Source organism: Oncorhynchus gorbuscha, linkage group LG08 (genome assembly GCF_021184085.1).
Source record: "Oncorhynchus gorbuscha isolate QuinsamMale2020 ecotype Even-year linkage group LG08, OgorEven_v1.0, whole genome shotgun sequence".
NCBI classification, from domain to species: Eukaryota; Metazoa; Chordata; class Actinopteri; order Salmoniformes; family Salmonidae; genus Oncorhynchus; species Oncorhynchus gorbuscha.
In genome coordinates, this window is record NC_060180.1 from 48,924,330 (window position 1) to 48,946,548 (window position 22,219).

The 22,219-nt window shown below is 42.9% G+C and overlaps 1 protein-coding gene across 1 annotated transcript in view; it reads left to right on the plus strand.

Moving 5' to 3' along the window:
- LOC124041763 (adhesion G protein-coupled receptor L2-like) overlaps positions 1–22,219 on the plus strand; it is a 114,457-nt gene that overhangs the window by 79,783 nt on the left and 12,455 nt on the right. The window contains 11 exon segments of the mRNA XM_046359756.1: positions 4,504–4,687; positions 7,556–7,678; positions 7,829–8,028; positions 8,661–8,834; positions 10,664–10,873; positions 11,055–11,275; positions 12,682–12,748; positions 18,506–18,597; positions 20,213–20,381; positions 20,918–21,046; positions 21,799–21,895. Of these exon segments, the coding sequence (XP_046215712.1) occupies positions 4,504–4,687; positions 7,556–7,678; positions 7,829–8,028; positions 8,661–8,834; positions 10,664–10,873; positions 11,055–11,275; positions 12,682–12,748; positions 18,506–18,597; positions 20,213–20,381; positions 20,918–21,046; positions 21,799–21,895 (1,666 nt within the window).

Below are 22,219 nucleotides of genomic sequence, written 5' to 3' on the forward strand. Positions count from 1 at the left end.
TGCATTCGCGTAACAGGCAGGCTCCTCGTGAGGCAGGTGGTTATAGAGCGTTGGACTAGTTGTAAAGTTGCAAGATTGAATCCCTGAGCTGACAAGGTAAAAATCTGTCATTCTGCCCCTGAACAAGGCAGTTAACCCACCGTTCCTAGGCCATCATTGAAAATAAGAATGTGTTCTTAAATGACTTGCCTCGTTAAATAAAGTTGTAAAAAAATTATAATAATTTAATCGGCAAAATCGGTGTCCAAAAATACCGATTTCGGATTGTTATGAAAACTTGAAATCAGCCCATTTCGATTGATCTGTCGACCTCTAGTTCAGACCCCTTTTTCCAAATTCTGCTACGTTACAGCCTTATTCTAAAATCGCAACAAAAAAATAACCCCCATCAATCTAACCACAATACCCCATAATGACAAGCAAAAACTATTTTTACATAAGTATTCAGCCCCTTTACTCAGTACTTTGTTGAAGCACATTTTGGCAGCAATTACAACCTTGAGTCTTCTTGGGTATGATGCTACAAGCTTGGCACACCTGTATTTGAGGACTCTTCCATTCTTCTCTGCAGAGCCTCTCAAACTCTGTCAGGTCAGATGTAGAGCATTGCTGCACAGCTATTTTCAGGTCTCTCCAGAGATGTTCGAACGGGTTCAAGTCCGGGCTCTGGCTGGGCCACTCAAGGAAATTAAGAGACTTGTCCTGAAGCCACTCGTGCACTGTTTTGGCTGTGTGCTTATGGTCGTTGTCCTGTTGGAAGGTGAACCTTTGCCCCAGTCTGAGGTCCTGAGCGCTCTGGAGCAGGTTTTTATTAAGGATCTCTGTACTGTGCTCTGATCATCTTTCCCTTGATCCCGACTAGTCTTCCATTCCCTACTGCTGAAAAACATCCCCACAGCATGCTGCTGCCACCACCATGCTTCACCATAGGGATGGTGCCAGGTTTCCTCTAGACGTCACACTTGACATTCAGGTGAAAGAGTTCAATCTTGGTTTCATCAGACTAGACAATCTTGTTTCTCATGGTCTGAGAGTCCTTTGATGCATTTTGGCAAACTTCAAGCGGGCTGTCACGTTCCTTTTCTGAGGAGTGGCTTCCATCTTGACACTCTACCATCAAGGCCTGATTGGAGTGCTGCAGAGATAGTTGTCCTTCTGGAAGGTTCTCCCATCTCCACAGAGAAAGTCTAGGACTCAGAGTGACCATCGGGTTATTATTCACTTCCCTGACCGAGGCCCTTCTCCCCCGATTGTTCAGTTTGGCCGGGTGGCCAGCTCTAGGAAGAGTTTTAGTGGTTCCAAACTTCTTCAATTTAAGAATGATGGAGGCCACTTTGTTCTTGGGGACCTTCAATGCTGCATAAATGTTTTGATACCCTTCCCCAGATATGTGCCTCGACATAATCCTGTCTTGGAGCTCTACAGACAATTCCTTCGACCTCCTCGCTTGTTTTTTTCTCTGACATGCACTGTCAACTGTGGGACCTTATATAGACAGGTGTGCACCTTTGTCCAATTAATTGAATTTACTGCAGGTGGACTCCAATCAAGTTGTAGAAATATCTCAAGAATGATCAATCAAAAGAGGATGCACCTGAGCTAAGTTTCGATTGTAAATACAGTACCAGTCAAAAGATTAGAAACACCTATTCATTCAATGGTTTTTCTTTGTTTTTACTATTTTCTACATTGTAGAATAGTGAAGACATCAAAACTATGAAATAATGCAAATGGAACCAAAAAAAGAGTTAAACAATTCAACATATATTTTAGATTCTTCAAAGTAGCCACCCTTTGTCTTGATGACAGTTTTGCACAGTCTTAGCATTCTCTCAACCAGCTTTACCTGGAATGATTTTCCGACAGTCTTGAAGGAGTTCACACATATGCTGTGCACTTGTTGGCTGCTTCTCCTTCACTCTGCGATCCAACTCATCCCAAACGATCTCAATTGAATTGAGGTCAGATGATCATAGAGGCCAGGTCATCTGATGCAGCATTCCATCACTCTCCTTCTTGGTCAAATAGCCCTGACTCAGCCTGGAGGTGTGCTGGGCCATTGTCCTGTTGAAGAACAAATGATAGTCCCACTTAGCGCAAACCAAAAGGAGGGATGTCGTATCACTGCAGAATGATGTGTTAGCCATGTTGGTTAAGTGTGCCTTGAATTCAAAATAAATCACTGACAGTGTCACCAGCAAAGCACCCCTACACCATCACACCTCCTCCTCCATGCTTCACGGTAGGAACTACTTATGCGGAGATCATCTGCTCACCTACTCTGCGACTCACAAAGACACGGCGGTAGATCCAAAAATCGCAAATTTGGACTCATCAGACCAAAAGACAGATTTCCACTGTTCTAATGTCCATTGCTTGTGTTTCTTGGACCAAGCAAGTCTCTTCTTATTATTGTTGTCCTTTAGTAGTGGTTTCTTTGCAGCAATTCAACCATGAAGGCCTGATTCACGCAGTCTCCTCTGAACATTTCATGTTGAGATGTGTCTGTCACTTGAACTCTGTGAAGCATGTATTTGGGCTGCAATCTGAGGTGCATGAACATCCTCTGCAGCAGAGGTAACTCTGCCTTCTTTCCTGTGGTGGTCCTCGTGAGAGCCAGTTTCATCATAGCGCTTGATGGTTTTTGCGCCTGCACTTGAAGAAACTTTCAAAGTTCTTGAAATGTTCTGTATTGACTAACCTTCATATCTTAAAGTAATGATGGACTGCCGTTTCTCTTTGCTTATTTGAGCTGTTCTTGCCATAATATGGACTTGTTATTTTACCAAATAGTGTTATCTTCTGTATACCACCCCTACCTTGTCACAACAATTTTTGTTTTAATTTAACTAGGCAAGTCCATTCAGAACAAATTCTTATTTCCAATGACAGCCTACCCCGGCAAGCTGGGCCAATTGCGCGCCACCCTATAGGACTCCCATTCACGGCTGGATGTGATACAGCCTGGATTCGAACCTGGGACTGTAGTGACGCCTCTTGCACTGAAATGCAGTGCCGTAGACCGCTGCGCTACTCAGGAGCCCTATATAACACAACTGATGGTCTCAAATGCATTAAGAAGGAACGATATTCCACAAATGAACTTTTAAGAAGGCACACCTGTTAATTGAAATGCATTCCAGGTGACTACCTCATGAAGTTGGTTGAGAGAATGCCAAGAATGTGCAAAGCTGTCATCAAGGCAAAGGGTGGCTTCTTTGAAGATCTCAAATATAACATATATTTGTTTAACACTTTTTTTGCTTACTAAATGATTCCCTATTGTATTATTATTTCTTAGTTTTTATGTCTTCACTATTATTCTACAATGTGGAAAATAGTAAAAATAAAGAAAATCCCTGGAATGAGTAGGTGTGTCCAAACTTTTGACTTGTACTGTATGTAAATAAGGTAGCTGTTTTTTATTTTGAATAAATGCAGCAAATTTGTCTAAAAAACTTTTTTTGCTTTGTCATTATGAGGTATTGAGTGTAGATTGATAACAAACAAAAAATATTAAATCCATTTTAGAATAAAGCTGTAACGTAAGAAAATGTGGAAAAAGGGAAGGGGTCTGTATACTTTCCGAATGCACTGTAGATAAGCTACATGGGAGTCATCAATGGGGCTAGCGTTAGCGCTGCTGTGTGGATATGGATATAGATAGATATGCTAAGGTACATGGACGTTGTGAACTCTCCTGCACAGGGTCACAGTGACCTCCATTTTGATCAACATTTGATACTTTTTCTCGTGAGGGTTTGGAATGTTTTGCTTACTTACTGCTTATCAGCCAAGCAGGAAATGAAAGGATTGCCATTGAAAACAAGCAGAATTATGCCCTTCTTTACTTTGACTGCTACCCATGAAACAAATGGATTCATTTTCTTGATAACATTTTCCCCTCTAGGAAGGAAAAGCTGCACATTTCAAGGCCATAATGACCAGATCCTGTTATGGAATATAGTTATTGTTAGCGAAGAGGAAGATAATTGCTCTTTGGGAAAAATCAGATGTTAAAGAACAGGAACCGAGCGCGTACTATTGTGGAAGAACTGCTCCATTCATTTGAAAAACATTTGGTTTGTGTTTGAACTTCCCCTCTGGCACAGTTTTGTTATTCAAAAGAAAATAAATGGGTCTAAACCAGGGAAGTGGGGAGACAACATCCTGTAGTTTTCATTCTGTGACCACCATGCCATCTTTAAGTGATGTTTTAATTTGAATGAATCTTCATATCATCTTTTAATTCCAGTGACCTTACTTGTTGATTTTTTTGGGGTTGTCGCTTGTCCTTACTTGCCGTCAGCTTCATATGCTTTTTCTTGCCCCTGTTTCTGCCTGTTTGCTGTTTCTGCCTGTTTGCTGTTTCTGCCTGTTTGCTGTTTCAGCCTGTTTGCTGCAGACATTAGTAGAAGTTATGAGGGATCACGTGTTTATTTTTTTATTATTTTTTTTTAAAGTGACAAAGGTCTGACATTTGACTTGTTTCCACGGATACAGGCCATTGTGGATACGGTTGACAACCTCCTGAGGCCGGAAGCCCTGAAGTCCTGGGAAGACATGAATTCCACGGAGCAAACGCACGCCGCCACCATGTTACTGGATACCCTGGAGGAAGGCGCCTTCATCCTTGCCGACAACCTGATTGAACCCGCTGTAGTCAAAGTGCCTGCAGACAACATAAGTATGTTTGTTTTTTCTACCCCCCCCCTGCCCATCACTCATAAAAAGGAAAAACTAGACAGACACGTCTGCCAGTTACAATCCACAGTTTTAATGATTATTTTCCTTTGTATTATCTCCCCCTGTCTTGGAAGAAAATGACTTTGACCTCAGTACTAAAATTGCCTTTTTTTCTACAGTTTGTTATGTTCAAGGAAGTGGAAGTTAACATTCACAACCATTCTGTAGAAACATACTTCTGCTAGGCCCCAGGGCTTCTTTTCCATGGGCTTATTCATTCTAGACAAGAACCTGGACAGCTATTCCTCCAGGAGAGAGGCAAAGTGGTTTTTAGAAAGACCAAATTTAGTTGAAGTCACAGTAGGAGGTTTGATGTCTCGCTCAGCGCCAGGCAAGCTAATATGTTCTCACAGGCAGTTTATTAGCAATGTGATCTCATTCATTTAAGTCAGCTTTGTGCAGTGAACTGTCATTTTCCCTACACAAGCCTCTTTGTTGCTATGGTTATGAGTTCCCCGCTGCCTTTTTCTTGCATAGTTAAGTAGGGGCATTGAATTTGTTCTGCAAGATGAACTGTCTGGTCCTCTCATGGAAAAATCAATTGAATCATTTGATACACTACATGACCAAAAGTATGTGGACACCTGCACGTCGAGCGTCTCATTCCAAAATCATGAGCAGTCGGCGTTCCAATTCATCCCAAAGGTGTTTGATGGGGTTGAGGTCAGGGCTCTGTACAAGCCAGTCAAGTTTTTCCACACTGATCTCTGCAAACCATTTCTGTATGGACCTCGCATTGTGCACATTGTTATGCTGAAACAGGAAAGGGCCTTCCCCAAACTGTTGCCACAAAGTTGGAAGCACAGAATTGTCTAGAATGTCATTGTGTGTTGTAAAATTAAAGATTTCCCTTCACTGGAACTAAAGGGCCTAGCCAGAACCATGAAAAACAACCCCAGACCATTTTTCCTCATCCACTAAACTTTAAAGTTGGCGCTATGCATTGGGGCAAGTGTGTTCTCCTGTAATCCGCCAAACACGTCGGACTGCCAGGTGGTGAAGCGTGATTAATCACTCTAGAGAACGCATTTCCACTGCTCCAGTCCAAAGGCCGCAAGCTTTACACCACTCCGATGCTTGGCATCGCGCATGGTGATGTTAGGCTTGTGTGCGGCTGCTCGGCCACTGAAACCCATTTTATGAAGCTCCCAACTAACAGTTATTGTACTGACGTAGCTTCCAGAGGACGTTTGGAACTTGGTAGTGAGTGTCGCAGACCATTTTTACGTGCTACACACTTCAGCACTCGGCGGTCCCGCTCTGTGAGCTTGTGTGGCCTACCATTTCGCGGCTGAGCCGTTGTTGCACATAGACGTTTCCACTTCACAATAACGGCACTTACAGTGGACCGGGGCAACTCGAGCAGGGCAGAAATTTGACAAACGGACTTGTTGGAAAGGTGGCATCCTATGATGGTGCCACGTTGCACTGAGCTCTTCAGTAAGGCCATTCTACTGCCAATGTTTGTCTATGGAGATTGCATGGCTGTGTGCTCGATTTTATAAAGCTGTCAGCAACGGGTGTGGCTGAAATAGCCGACTCCACTAATTTGAAGGGGGTGTCCACATACTTATGTATATATAGTGCATTCTATACGGTAGCTATGTCCTCTAACCCTGCCTTAACCCTTTGTCCCCTAAATGGTAATTACAAGCGGATAACAAAAACCAGATGTACTGCAGCCAGCTAATGCAAAATGTAATCGTTCGCCTATACAAGCCATGTATAGTTAATCGTTGCGAACAGGCTCTGTTTATGTGCTTTTAGCACACAGGGCCTCAACAACAGATTTAAAAAATATATATATATTTCTACTAGTAGTAATATAGCTAGTAGAACTATCCCAATCTCTGACAATGCTACGTGAGGACTGAGGCCCCGGGACAGTCTTCTCTGCAGCTCGCCTGATGAGCAGCAGGAGAGAAGCCCAAAAGGATCCCTACTCCTAATTAACATAGTTTCCTGATTCAGGCTGAAACACAAATGGCACCTTGAGGCGAACGTCAAGGGCAGGAGGAGAGAAAAGGGAGGGGTAAGTGGGGGGGGGGAGAAGGAAGGAAGCGAAGGAAAGGAGAAAAAATGTCAGAGGGAGAACAATTCCTCATCTCTGAGTGTCAAAAGCGATCTGTGGTGAGGAAGTTGAGGCTGGTTCTGACAGGAGGGAGTGTGCTGATACGTGCGTCCTCCTGACCCCTCCGTAATTCCAAACATCAAAGAGAGAGAGAGAGCCATCCGGCAGCTGGCACAGCACAGCAGAGAGGAGAGCAAGAGAGAGAGGGAGGGATAGAGGGAGCGAGAGAGGGCAAGGGGTTTGCTGCAGGAATCTAGCAGGCTTTCCAGAGATTTGCTCGCTGGTGAGGCCAGAGTTATCTGAACCCACAGGGGGAAGAAAAAGCCCAATGATATTTTTTATCTTATGAATATTTGACATTCATGCTTCAGCAGGTTGGGTGGTGCTGTGCTCCCTCTCTCTCTCTCTCTCTCTCTCTCTCCATAAGGAGCTCTGTAGGCCAGGGTTACGGGGAGCAGCTCAGATCCTTTTTTTTTACAGTAAATAGTGCCGGATGGGATATTGACAATGAGATTGGATTCTCTAGCTGGAACACTTGATCTGGTTCCTCCCTTCTTTCACACTTCCCAACCTTTATATCGACGCTCTATTAAACACGGCGTGTTGCTATTGAAACGTGACCTGTCAGTAATGTATACCACTACCGTTCCCTTCCTCCCCTCTCCTCCCCTTCCCCCTCTCTCCGTCTCCCCCTGCTCCTCTCCCGCCGCTACCCCCCCTCTCCTCATCCTCTTTTAGTGCTGGATGTGTATGTGCTCAGTACTGATGGCCAGATGCAGGACTTCAGGTTCCCCCAGACCAGCAAGGGTGGAGCCTCCATTCAGCTGTCTGCAAACACAGTCAAAGTCAACAGCAAAAACGGTAACAAGAGGGGGGGGGGGGTGTATGAATAAAAATGAATGAATGTGATCACGCTGAAGGAGCAGTGGCCAAAGTATAGAAATTAGAAGCAATTTTATACATTCACAATGCCACCATAACTCTTACTCTAATGTGTATTTTTTCCCCCAGGTGTGGCCAAGCTGGTTTTTGTCCTCTATAAGCACCTGGGCCGGTTCCTCAGTACAGAGAACGCCACTCTCCGAGGAGGAGGAGGACGTAACCTTTCAGACCTGACCGTCAACTCGCACATCCTGGCCGCCTCCATCACCAAGGAGTCCAGCCGCGTGTTTGTGTCCGACCCCGTCATCTTCACCCTCGAGCACCTCGACGTGAGTCCCCCTTCCCCTTGGAAAAACCCTGGAGCTCTAGATTCGGGCCGTGGTGTGGTTCAGTGCGGGGGGAAATAGTGGGAAATAGGAATGGCTGTGTGGTCTTTAGTAGCTGTGGAGGATAAATGCCAATTTCGTAGGATACAGCTAGCACGGCTGTAAAATAGAAGTAGGTGTCAGATCGGGAACTCCCACGGTATATACGCTTCTGTTAGTTTACATGGAAAAGCTATCGTGTTTGTCATGCTATGATATGTCAATATGCTGGAATGGTTTATAATTGCACTTGACAACGACAGACAAGGTGGGATCCGTCCATAGGCCGAAGCAGGCTAACTTGAGTGCTATCTTGTGTATTCCAGTACTTAGCTTTTTGCTACCATAGTTATTTGCCATGACAGGCTCGTCTGCCTGCTTTTATTGACCCTTGATGGAAAATGACATAGGCACCTAGTATGCATATGTACTCTAAAGTCATCTATTAATTGTTTTAAACTATGCTTATAATGTTGTTTGTGGTATTTAAGAGGTTTCCTTGTTTTGTTTTATTTGCTTATTGAGAACAACTACAACCCAAACTTTTAGCTAGTTTAAAAGCAATGTCCATGTTTTTGTTATTTTTCTTTCTGTAGAAGGAGCACTACTACAACCCCAACTGCTCATTCTGGAACTACTCTGAGAGGAGTATGATGGGCTACTGGTCCACTCAGGGCTGTAAGCTCCTGGACACCAACAAGAGCCACACCACCTGTTCCTGTAGTCACCTGACCAACTTCGCCATCCTCATGGCCCATCGAGGAAATGTGGTGAGTGGCCTTCTGTGGGTTTTTCTCATGTTGTGTGGTTGGACTCTACTGTCTCTGTCTGTCTGTCTGTCTGTCTGTCTGTCTGTCTGTCTGTCTGTCTGTCTGTCTGTCTGTCTGTCTGTCTGTCTGTCTGTCTGTCTGTCTGTCTGTCTGTCTGTCTGTCTGTCTGTCTGTCTGTCTGTCTGTCTGTCTGTCTGTCTGTCTGTCTGTCTGTCTGTCTGTCTGTCTGTCTGTCTGTCTGTCTGTCTGTCTGTCTGTCTGTCTGTCTGTCTGTCTGTCTGTCACATGGTGAGTGGGTGGTTCTGATTTAAACTGAATCCCAAATCAACCCCTAGCTAGCCCCTAACCCCCAAGACACTTGTGTAGATTGGAGATGTGTAAGAAATATGGTGGAATTTATTGCGGACACCTATCCAATCCTCTCAGATCTCCATAAGGAGCTAGGGGTTGATTTGGGATTCAAGGACACTCGTAGTGGCTCTGCCCCCCCCCCCATTGTATGTATTTTATTTACGTAAATATGGCTAGAGTAAGATAGTCAACTCAGAGGCTGATTAGATTTGAGGTGGGGGGGTTGAGGGAATGGGGGTTGAGGAGAGGAATGCTGTTAATGTATGTGGAGAGAAACAGAAGGAGGCTGTCACTTACTTTGCCGGGAGTAAAAAGCAAGAGATGGCAGACACAAGATAGTGAAAGTTAGCTCTGCCATTATTGGAAATAAAGGACATTTTACCTATGTTCCGTGACTAATAGCACTCACGCACACGCACATCCTACACGGGGAAACGTACACGGCGGCCGGTGTCGTGCTTCTGTATTTTCCATTTCCACTCGACGACGTGAAGTGGGTGAGATCCATTCGCAAGCAAAATGCAATTACAATCCAATTACATGATAAATATCATGTGCTGTGAGCATCCTACCCAGTAATAAACGTGGAACATAAGTTTGTGGCGTATATAATAACATGTCCCGACTCATGAACTCTTCCCGCGTCTTCCCCTCGCAAACCCCGAACCTTAAAACTCTTCACCACAAGGAAAAACCAGAGCCTGTGGTTTAAGCCATCCCTCAGTCACACCAACCCAACTACTCACCTCAACTACAACTCCTCCTGGCCTGCCCTTAATAAAAATTAGTCATATCACGGAACGGATTACCTCATGTTCAGACCACTATCCCTGAGTGATGTTCTGTATGGTTGAAGGATTCTGTCTTATAGCCTACATGTCCACATTGTAATGTGTTCATTTTCCTGGGTTGTGACACGCACTGCAATCAACCCTTCACCCAGCGACGATACAGAGCTCTGTGACAGCTTACTAATGACTTTTTTACATTGGCCCGGCACATGGACACGGATCTAAAGACATGTCATCTGTATCCTACAGTAGATGTTGAGCGAAATCCCTCAGTGAGTCAGGACGTCGTGTTATGTCAAGGTTCATTGATGGGGACATGAAGTCTGTCATGTTTTAGGTCTCCCGGCAGGTGATTAAGTGTAAAACCTCCCTGCTGGGCTGCTGTGTGTTTCTCATTGGTGAACTAGAGGTTGAGTTAAATCTCTGTACTGTATCATATTAGCTCCAAGTTTACTTCAGATTATGTACTGATACATATTGATACATGTTGGGGACGGCATTTGTACAAAGTGGCCTGAGTCAGGAAGTTGGCGGCTGTTCTGTGCTAGATACTGTTGTCTCTGTCTTCCTACTCATTGTATTCCCTGACCAAAAAAGCTTTTGGGGTCTAACCATGTCATGTTAGGTCCTAGATTCGCCAGGTTCTTGGTTCTAACCCCCTCTGTGTGTCTCTGTCCTGTCCACCAGGTGGAGGGGAGCGTCCACGAGCTGCTGCTGACGGTGATAACGCGGATGGGCATCGCTGTGTCTCTGGTGTGTCTGGCCATCAGCCTGTTCACCTTCTGCTTCTTCAGGGGCCTGCAGAGCGACCGCAACACCATCCACAAGAACCTCTGCCTCAACCTCTTCATCGCCGAGCTCGTCTTCCTCGTGGGCATCAACATGACTGAACCCAAGGTAAGGAGCATGGGCACCCCGTCAAGTATCCGAGTGGGCTTAGATGCACAATTGTTTTGTTCCCAGGGGAATATGCTCCAGTGATCTATTCTTACTCTTCCATTGACTCAATGCAGTTTCAATGCCACTGTCCTTTTACCTCTGTGTGTGTGTAACCTCTAAATGTGTCCCCGGCTCCCAGCTGGTGTGCTCCATCATCGCGGGCGTTCTTCATTTCTTCTTTCTGGCGGCGTTTGCCTGGATGTGCCTGGAGGGCGTGCAGCTCTACCTCATGCTGGTTGAGGTGTTTGAAAGCGAGTTCTCCCGCAGGAAGTACTATTACGTCTCCGGATACCTCTTTCCCGCCGCGGTGGTGGGAATCTCGGCCGCCATCGACTACCGCAGCTACGGGACACAGAAGGCGTAAGTAACGCTAGATGTCATCTTGAGGCAGGGTCTTTTGTGATCTTGCTTGACTCCGAATGCAGTAGGTTATGTTTACGCTAGGGCTGTCAAACGCTACAAAACATTGTATTGAGTTAATCGCAGGATTTGCTGTGATTAATCGTCATTTCAGAATTTGCTCGAATTGAGCTGTAATTTGAAAACATTTTATACAAATTCATTACAAGATATTGACGTCTTGATTTTGTCCAAAGGATTGATAAGCAAAATCAAGTAGATTGATAAAGCACACTTTCTTTAACTTATTATCACATCGCATTGTCGTTTTTAGCTGTATAGTTGATGTATTTTGGGTGTTTTCAGTGTATTTTTAATGCTTTCAGACAACACGATTTAATTTTTTTTTAAACATTTTAAAAAATTCCACTAAAATTACAAATAGTTAGCGCAAGTTAACTGATTCACTCTGACAGCCCTATTTTACACACATCCAGTAACCTTCAGGTGCAGGGTACGAAAAGTTGAGTCAGAGGAAGACCTTGAAGTGGAAACGTTACACAATAAAACTGTGGGAGCATTCAACAGTATCTATCTTCCTTTCTTTGTGCAGAGAGCATCAGGTCTCCTAGGCCAGCCAGCTCCATATCAAGATTCCTTTTCTTCCCCACAGTGCTAATGAGAGCTACATCACAGGCCCTAGTCTCCCTCTGCCTCCTGGCAAATTTATACCCTGTCAGAGAGGAAAGAGGAAAGCTGTGAGCAAAACCACTACATTAATGAATTCTCTGGCTGGTTGGTTGTGCTGGTCTGGTATTTTCTCTGAGCTTTTTTTTCTCTCTTGCCTTTGCGCCTTCAAACTTTTATTCTTCAGTGGCCGTTATCCAAGAACAAGCCTTATGATTTGTCGTAAATAGGGTGGGTTTTTTTTGTTACATTTTTGTGGCTGGAGCGCAACAGTCCCTGAATTTGAATCAACATCTCCTCTGATGATACATACAGTAGCTTCAGCACAACACATTTTTGTTGAAACTGTTTGTGACCACGTTTTGACTGTTTAGAGTCTAACGTAGAGCCGGACCGCTCTCTCAATTGTAGACATTGGTAGCCTCTGAAGTCGTGCAGGCAATACCAGTGCTGTTGTGTGGCTCGCAGCCAGAATGTGTTCAAGGTCAGGTTCTCTCTCTTCTTTGGTCACGAAGGTAAATAAATCACTGTTCTATTGCTGTAGAAGCTATATAATCATGCCATCTATCTCGTCTAGAAGCCAGGCTGGTTAGTGATCAGTAGGATACGATGTAACAACTGTCGCTGTGTTCTTAGAATGTAATTGCAGAGATGTTACAGTCACAGTGGGAGAGCCAGAATAGCTCATTTGCTCTTGAGGGATGGCTATCACCTGATCACATGACCATGTCCCATTGCAGCTGCTGGCTGAGGGTGGATAACCACTTCATTTGGAGCTTCATAGGACCTGTCACCTTCATTATCATGGTAAGCCGTGCGTGTGTGTGTGTGTGTGTGTGTGTGTGTGTGTGTGTGTGTGTGTGTGTGTGTGTGTGTGTGTGTGTGTGTGTGTGTGTGTGTGTGTGTGTGTGTGTGTGTGTGTGTGTGTGTGTGTGTGTGTGTGTGTGTGTGTGTGTGTGTGTGTGTGTGTGTGTGTTGGAATGTAAATGTGGTGTGTGTGTGTGTGTGTGTTGGAATGTAAATCCGTGTGTGTGTGTGTGTTGGAATGTAAATCCGGTGTGTGTATGTTTCATACAGTATGCCTGCGTCTCTGTTTTAATGTCTATCTATCCAAAAAATGTTTTCCTCAAAGAAATGTGCTGTGGGAAAAAAATACATGTATTTTTTTATATATATTTTTTCTCGTCTGGTCACTTATCTCTTGCTTTCACTGATCAATTTGCGTGAAAGGAAAGTGGTCCATTATATCTGACATGAGGACATCAGCAGCCATTCAGCTGTAAAGTCCTATGAAATCAGTCTAGTCAAGTGAGCAGCAGTCAACAGCTTAGCAGTTTTTTTGGTGGAAAGAGTTGCGCATTGTGGCAGAATTCCTCCCTTTCACACACTCAGTCGAGGAGGAGGAGGATAAGAGACAATCTCAGGCATGAAGGTCATTTTCTCAGTTAGACAGAGGGGGTTGAGGAGATGGGGAGAGATGGATGAACATGGAAGTAATGAGTGGGTGGGCCAGACAGCCATTACCCACAACCCCCTGGCCCTGCCGAGGATCATGACGCATCTGCAGCCAATCCCTGTTCCACGGACATCTCTGTCTTCACCTCTTAATATTTCACACAGGCTGCATGGAGTTCACACACACATACATTTGTATTATTCGCACAGAAGACAAGTGTAAATGTATACATACTGTGTTTATACAGCACATGCCGTGCATAAATACCCAAGAAAAAGTGTGTTCTGGTTTCTGTAGATAGTGGGATGCGGGGGAATTAAGGACATGTACAGTTCGGTGCCTCCCTGCCTGCCTCTATGCCTGCCTACCTACCTGCCTGCCTGTCTCATCAGATCTGTGTCGACACTGGTGGCTGTGTTAATGCATCTCCAACCACTCGAGTCATGCAGACCTAAATCGGCCCTGGTGGCTAGGAGACAAAACTCCACATCTCTCTGATCTTAAACCCCCTTATTTTGTATTTTCTCCTCTCCCTCTATGCCTCTCTTTCTCTGCCCTCTTTCTGTCTTTCTTCACACGTTATTGGTTTATTTTTTTAAAGGGAAGTACACTGGACTGGTGTATTCATGTTCTAGAGTGAACAGCTTTCATAAAATTCAGCCCACAAATATATTGTATTTAATAAACTTGGGACCGTATCTCTACTAGAACAGTATTTAATAAACTTGGGACCGTATCTCTACTAGAACAGTATTTAATAAACTTGGGACCGTATCTCTACTAGAACAGTATTTAATAAACTTGGGACTGTATCTCTACTAGAACAGTATTTAATAAACTTGGGACCGTATCTCTACTAGAACAGTATTTAATAAACTTGGGACTGTATCTCTACTAGAACAGTATTTAATAAACTTGGGACCGTATCTCTACTAGAACAGTATTTAATTAACTTGGGACCGTATCTCTACTAGAACAGTATTTAATAAACTTGGGACCGTATCTCTACTAGAACAGTATTTAATTAACTTGGGACCGTATCTCTACTAGAACAGTATTTAATAAACTTGGGACCGTATCTCTACTAGAACAGTATTTAATAAACTTGGGACCGTATCTCTACTAGAACAGTATTTAATAAACTTGGGACCGTATCTCTACTAGAACAGTATTTAATAAACTTGGGACCGTATCTCTACTAGAACAGTATTTAATAAACTTGGGACCGTATCTCTACTAGAACAGTATTTAATAAACTTGGGACCGTATCTCTACTAGAACAGTATTTAATAAACTTGGGACCGTATCTCTACTAGAACAGTATTTAATAAACTTGGGACCGTATCTCTACTAGAACAGTATTTAATAAACTTGGGACCGTATCTCTACTAGAACAGTATTTAATAAACTTGGGACCGTATCTCTACTAGAACAGTATTTAATAAACTTGGGACCGTATCTCTACTAGAACAGTATTTAATAAACTTGGGACCGTATCTCTACTAGAACAGTATTTAATAAACTTGGGACCGTATCTCTACTAGAACAGTATTTAATAAACTTGGGACCGTATCTCTACTAGAACAGTATTTAATAAACTTGGGACCGTATCTCTACTAGAACAGTATTTAATAAACTTGGGACCGTATCTCTACTAGAACAGTATTTAATAAACTTGGGACCGTATCTCTACTAGAACAGTATTTAATAAACTTGGGACCGTATCTCTACTAGAACAGTATTTAATAAACTTGGGACCGTATCTCTACTAGAACAGTATTTAATAAACTTGGGACCGTATCTCTACTAGAACAGTATTTAATAAACTTGGGACCGTATCTCTACTAGAACAGTATTTAATAAACTTGGGACCGTATCTCTACTAGAACAGTATTTAATAAACTTGGGACCGTATCTCTACTAGAACAGTATTTAATAAACTTGGGGTATCTCTACTAGAACAGTATTTAATAAACTTGGGACCGTATCTCTACTAGAACAGTATTTAATAAACTTGGGACCGTATCTCTACTAGAACAGTATTTAATAAACTTGGGACCGTATCTCTACTAGAACAGTATTTAATAAACTTGGGACCGTATCTCTACTAGAACAGTATTTAATAAACTTGGGACCGTATCTCTACTAGAACAGTATTTAATAAACTTGGGACCGTATCTCTACTAGAACAGTATTTAATAAACTTGGGACCGTATCTCTACTAGAACAGTATTTAATAAACTTGGGACCGTATCTCTACTAGAACAGTATTTAATAAACTTGGGACCGTATCACTAGAACAGTATTTAATAAACTTGGGACCGTATCTCTACTAGAACAGTATTTAATAAACTTGGGACTGTATCTCTACTAGAACAGTATTTAATAAACTTGGGACCGTATCTCTACTAGAACAGTATTTAATAAACTTGGGACCGTATCTCTACTAGAACAGTATTTAATAAACTTGGGACCGTATCTCTACTAGAACAGTATTTAATTAAACTTGGGACCGTATCTCTACTAGAACAGTATTTAATAAACTTGGGACCGTATCTCTACTAGAACAGTATTTAATAAACTTGGGACCGTATCTCTACTAGAACAGTATTTAATAAACTTGGGACCGTATCTCTACTAGAACAGTATTTAATAAACTTGGGACCGTATCTCTACTAGAACAGTATTTAATAAACTTGGGACCGTATCTCTACTAGAACAGTATTTAATAAACTTGGGACCGTATCTCTACTAGAACAGTATTTAATAAACTTGGGACCGTATCTCTACTAGAACAGTATTTAATAAACTTGGGACCGTATCTCTACTTGGGACCGTATCTCTACTAGAACAGTATTTAATAAACTTGGGACCGTATCTCTACTAGAACAGTATTTAATAAACTTGGGACCGTATCTCTACTAGAACAGTATTTAATAAACTTGGGACCGTATCTCTACTAGAACAGTATTTAATAAACTTGGGACCGTATCTCTACTAGAACAGTATTTAATAAACTTGGGACCGTATCTCTACTAGAACAGTATTTAATAAACTTGGGACCGTATCTCTACTAGAACAGTATTTAATAAACTTGGGACCGTATCTCTACTAGAACAGTATTTAATAAACTTGGGACCGTATCTCTACTAGAACAGTATTTAATAAACTTGGGACCGTATCTCTACTAGAACAGTATTTAATAAACTTGGGACCGTATCTCTACTAGAACAGTATTTAATAAACTTGGGACCGTATCTCTACTAGAGTACAGTATTTAATAAACTTGGGACCGTATCTCTACTAGAACAGTATTTAATAAACTTGGGACCGTATCTCTACTAGAACAGTATTTAATAAACTTGGGACCGTATCTCTACTAGAACAGTATTTAATAAACTTGGGACCAGTATTTAATAAACTTGGGACCGTATCTCTACTAGAACAGTATTTAATAAACTTGGGACCGTATCTCTACTAGAACAGTATTTAATAAACTTGGGACCGTATCTCTACTAGAACAGTATTTAATAAACTTGGGACCGTATCTCTACTAGAGTACAGTATTTAATAAACTTGGGACCGTATCTCTACTAGAACAGTATTTAATAAACTTGGGACCGTATCTCTACTAGAACAGTATTTAATAAACTTGGGACCGTATCTCTACTAGAACAGTATTTAATAAACTTGGGACCATATCTCCACTAGAACAGTATTTAATAAACTTGGGACCATATCTCTACTAGAACAGTATTTAATTAACTTGGGACCGTATCTCTACTAGAACAGTATTTAATCAACTTGGGACCGTATCTCTACTAGAACAGTATTTAATAAACTTGGGACCGTATCTCTACTAGAACAGTATTCAATTAACTCGGGACCGTATCTCTACTAGAACAGTATTGCTTTGTGTTCTCGCAAACCCATGAAGTTTTTTGTCATTTATTTCCTTTCAGAAAGAACTTATAAAGCAAGATATGTTTAAAAAAAATAGAAGTATAGAAATAATATATAATATTTACTGAATAGTTTTTTGGTGAGGTTTTAATGTGGTAGTGTCTGAGCCAAATTGAAGTGTGTGTGTGTGTCCCCCCCCGCTCATAGAGAAAACACCCTGAAGTGATGGAAACCTCTCTGAATGTATAGCTTAGAATATGGAAATGTTTTTCCTGGCTCTAGACGTTTGTTTAAAAAATATGGCGCTCTGCTCTGTCTTTTCCACCCTCTCTCTGTTCTGTTCTGTTCTGGCCGTATTAGATTTACACTCTCGCTCTCTCTCTCTCTCTCTCTCTCTCTCTCTCTCTCTCTCTCTCTCTCTCTCTCTCTCTCTCTCTCTCTCTCTCTCTCTCTCTCTCTCTCTCTCTCTCTCTCTCTCTCGCTCTCTCTCGGACTGTATCTCTCTCTCTCGCTCTCTCTCGCTCTCTCTCGCTCTCTCTCGCTCTCTCTCGCTCTCTCTCGAACAGTATTTAATAAACTTGGTCTCTCTCTATCTAGAACTCTTCTCTCTCTCGCTCTATCTCTCTCTCTCTCTCTCTCTCTCTCTCTCTCTCTCTCTCTCTCTATTTCTCTCTCTTTCTCTCTTTCTCTCTTTCTCTCTTTCTCTCTTTCTCTCTTTCTCGCTCTCTCGGTGAGGAATAACACTCTGCGTTTGGCACCCGCCTGCTTGGCTAAGTAAGGCCTGAGGTTGTGTGTTGCATCAGCCATGGGAGTGGGAAGGGGCTTCCCAAGGCACTTTATCATAGCCAGTTTTAGTGGGCCTCTCTATTCTCACTTTTGGGAGGCAGTCTGTTTTACCATTTGCACGGGAGCTTGAATGTTTCATATCCCTCTTGGTAAGACGTCCTAACGGTGACGCTTGCGATTGTGCCACAATCACTACAGGTTAAGCATAATTACCATGCATGATCTCAGAAAGTCACTAAAAGGTGCAGGGGACATGTTGCCAGTTACATTTCGGAGAGTTTGTCCTGTTTCTGTGTGCAAATCGCCCTTTTTTTTAAGTTGCCACGAAATGTAGTCGACATGCATTGCTGCGCCTACCATGGAATGAATGCCACGCCCCAGTGTGATGCGCTAAGCTCGCTGTGCCTCTGTTTTGACAGCTCAACCTCATCATCCTGGTGGTGACCATGTACAAGATGGTGAAGCACTCCACTTCCATGAAACCCGACTCGACCCGGCTGGGCGGTATCAGGTGAGAGGGGAGGGGGTCTCTGGAGGTGATGTGAAAGCTGGTGTTACTGGTTGTGTCAGCTCAGTTTTAAGTTGGAAAACAAAGCGTTGTGTGCTGTCCTATTCCCAGCCAATGGCCTTGCTTGTGCAATGTTAAAGGGTGAATTTGGTGTATTTGACCTTTAGAATTACATCTCAGTTACCCATAACCGGAGTGGATAAATATATATTTACTTCAGATTCTATCCTCACGTGTTGCCTTTTTAGTTGGTGTTTATGAGGGCCGTGTTTTGCGCTATGCAGGGTTTATGTTGCCTCTTTTATTTATTCAGAACTGCAACCCTGACCTGTTGTATTAGTCGCTCCTGTGTTGGCATCATTTCCAGGTTCCTCTGGAACCCTCAAATATAGAGGATCTAAGGGTGGTGGGGGAGGAACTGGAGCCGTGCCCACATCTTTATTCAAACATCCACTCAATCCAGAGAATTGGATAAAAGAAAAGTCTCTAGACAGTTTCTGTCCTAAAATACTTGTCAAACAGTAACTGTGAGACAGAATGACATGTGCCATTCCTGTGTTGTGTTTTGGACTTCGTGTAATAAAATATGTTTTTTATTCATTTTGTTTTTTTTCGGCTTTTAATACCAGCAAAATGGTTGAATTGACCTCTGAGCCGTGCTATCCTGGTTACGAATGTAATTTAAAGAGAGCCTGCGTTCAAAGATAGTGGCTAATTCAAACAAATCATTTATTCAAAGGACCCAAAACTCATTAACTGTCATTAATTGGAGTCCACCTCTAATCGACCACTTATTTAGTCCCGCAAAGTTAGATTTGGTAACTTTCCACAAGACATTGAAATGATCAGTTAGTTGACTTTCAACAACCATAAAGAGCCAGCGTTTTTCAAATAACGAAAACTCATCTGCAGCATCTCTCTCTTTGGGCTTGCATTATCTTCTGTCCTTGGATTCTCTCTGGAACTCAAAGAGAGGTACAATGGTGTCTGGTTTTCACCGGTCTCCTCTTTTCTCTTTCTTGTCCAGGTTTGCTCACTCTTTTTTTTTCTCCTGTGCATCGACGGCTCCCAGTGCCAGCCGTTGCCAGAGGGAACTCACCATTGGTTATCTGATTTCCTCTAGGCTTCTCCTGGACCTCCTGTGAGAAACCTACTGTGTTTGCTGTTTCTGTATAACCAGCCAACCCCGAGGAAGGCCAAGGAAACATAGTTATTTAGACTCTGTCAGAGACTCTGTGGAAGTTCTCATTCAAAGATCTACGTATCAGCTTTTATGAGTTGCACTGTATATACTGTATAACGTGTCCAGAAGGAGAAATAGAGAGGGATAATATATCACAGCCTCCTTCTTTCCTCACAGAACAAATACGTAGGAACCGAACAGAGAGAAACTTCAAGTCAATGAAAGATGAAATTAGTTTATTATTAATGATTGGGAACAATAGTGTGTGTGTGTGTGTGTGTGTGTGTGTGTGTGTGTGTGTGTGTGTGTGTGTGTGTGTGTGTGTGTGTGTGTGTGTGTGTGTGTGTGTGTGTGTGTGTGTGTGTGTGTGTGTGTGTGTGTGTGTGTGTGTGTGTGTGTGTGCGTGTGCGTATGTGTGTTTTTTATTTATTTCAGATCCTGGGTGCTTGGAGCGTTTGCCCTGCTCTTCCTCCTGGGTCTGACCTGGTCGTTTGGCCTGTTCTTCCTCAACGAATCCTCCGTGGTCATGGCGTACCTCTTCACCATCTTCAACACTCTGCAAGGGATGTTCATCTTTATCTTCCACTGCCTCCTCCAGAAAAAGGTAAGGATTTAATACTTATGACACATATATATATATATACGAAGATAATGCGACAACATTTTGTACATCAACGTTTGACTATAAGTTTTCCTCGCCAGAGGTGGGAAATAACCTTTTTTTTATGTCTAGTTTCCCACAGAAGTAAGATAACAGAAGGTATCTGTGTGTACAGAAGTCCAATGCAAAATGTATACTTTTCAGTCCGCTGTCTACTGTCTCTTGACATTTAAGACCATCTCTGATAGAAGTAACACCTTCTGTGTCGTATTTGTCCCCGTGCAAAATCCCCCTCCTTATGGTGGTATTTGAATGTGTCATCGTGGTAGCTGTGATAGGGCTATCTCCAAAGACACGCCATTTGAACTGCTGCTGTCGGCTCGGTGGCATTTGATAAATATATTTATTTTGTGGCTCTTTGTTGCAGGATCGAGGCAGCTTCCTCTCTTTTTCTCTCTCTGGAGTCGACTGTCACGGTTGTGGTGTCTCTGAGTTCACTGTGTCTCTGTCGCTCTGCCCTGATCCTGTGCCCGCTGCAGGTCCGTAAAGAGTACAGCAAATGCTTCCGCCAGTCCCAGTGCTGCGGAGGTCTGCCTTCTGAAGGGTCCCACAGCTCGGCCAAGACGGCCACGTCTCGATCCACCGCACGCTACTCCTCCGCCACACAGGTACAGTACATACTAGGTACAGTACAGCAGCGGGAAGTTGAATTATATATACCTTTTTTTCTGTCCTTTCTTGCTTTTGAGAGTGAAAGGAGAGTTCTTTTCCTGTTTTTTTTTTCTCCTTCCCCTATTGCATGCTAGCACGTCGAGGAGCAGCATGAACACTGGAATACACTTTATCTCAACCCTTTCTTTCCATTGAGAGCAGGACTGTAGTGTACTTCAGTATAGCTTTTTAGTCCCCGGGGGAAATTGGTTTGCGGCATAGAAGGGAAAGGCTTTTTTTCCCTTCTGTTGCATGCTGACATAGAGGGGAGAGTGTTAGTGTTGAGTTAGAGGTGGACAGTCCAATCCCCTTGTGTGAAATAGCCTTCCTTTCTTTCCCCCTGAGAGTGAAAGGGAGCGCCTACGCCTTGTTGTCCTGTTGCATGCTAGCATGTAGAGGTGATACGGAAGGACATCAGTGTTGAAGGTCATTTCAATACACTGTGGCTGTGTCTGAAATGGCACTCTATTCCCTATATAAGTGCACTACTTTTGTAAAAAATGTAAAACATTTACAAAAGTGAATAGTGTGTCATTTCGGATGCATCCATTTTGTTCCCTCCGTCAGTCTTGGAAGTGGTTCTTGTAATCCGTTGTGTTTGCTTGATGCCTCCATAGAGTTGTGCTCTTTTTCTGTACTTGCATGGAACTGACGTCGGTGTGAACAGTTGTTCTCCTACGATGCGTGTGTTGTTTACCTCCTCCCACAGAGTCGTATCAGGAGGATGTGGAACGACACGGTGAGGAAGCAGTCCGAATCCTCCTTCATCTCCGGAGACATCAACAGCACCTCCACCCTGAACCAGGGTAAGACGCCGCCCCCTCTGTCCACACGGTCTCTGTTTACACATGTTGTATTCTCTCTGTTATGTGACCTTGAATAGACAACAAGTGCCTGAATAAATCTGGCAGATGCAGATTTCATTTGTTTGCATTTAACTTTTATTTGACCAATCACTGATGGATGATCCTCCACATTCAAAGAGGCAGCGTTTTGATAAACGGATAATTGTTTACTCAATATGGTCTAGTGCTCGTGTCCGTCCTGATTTAAATAAACCATGAATAACAAATTAAAGAAATGATTTTGAATGGGTAAATAAATACACGCTAAAAATGTTTTTAAATGAG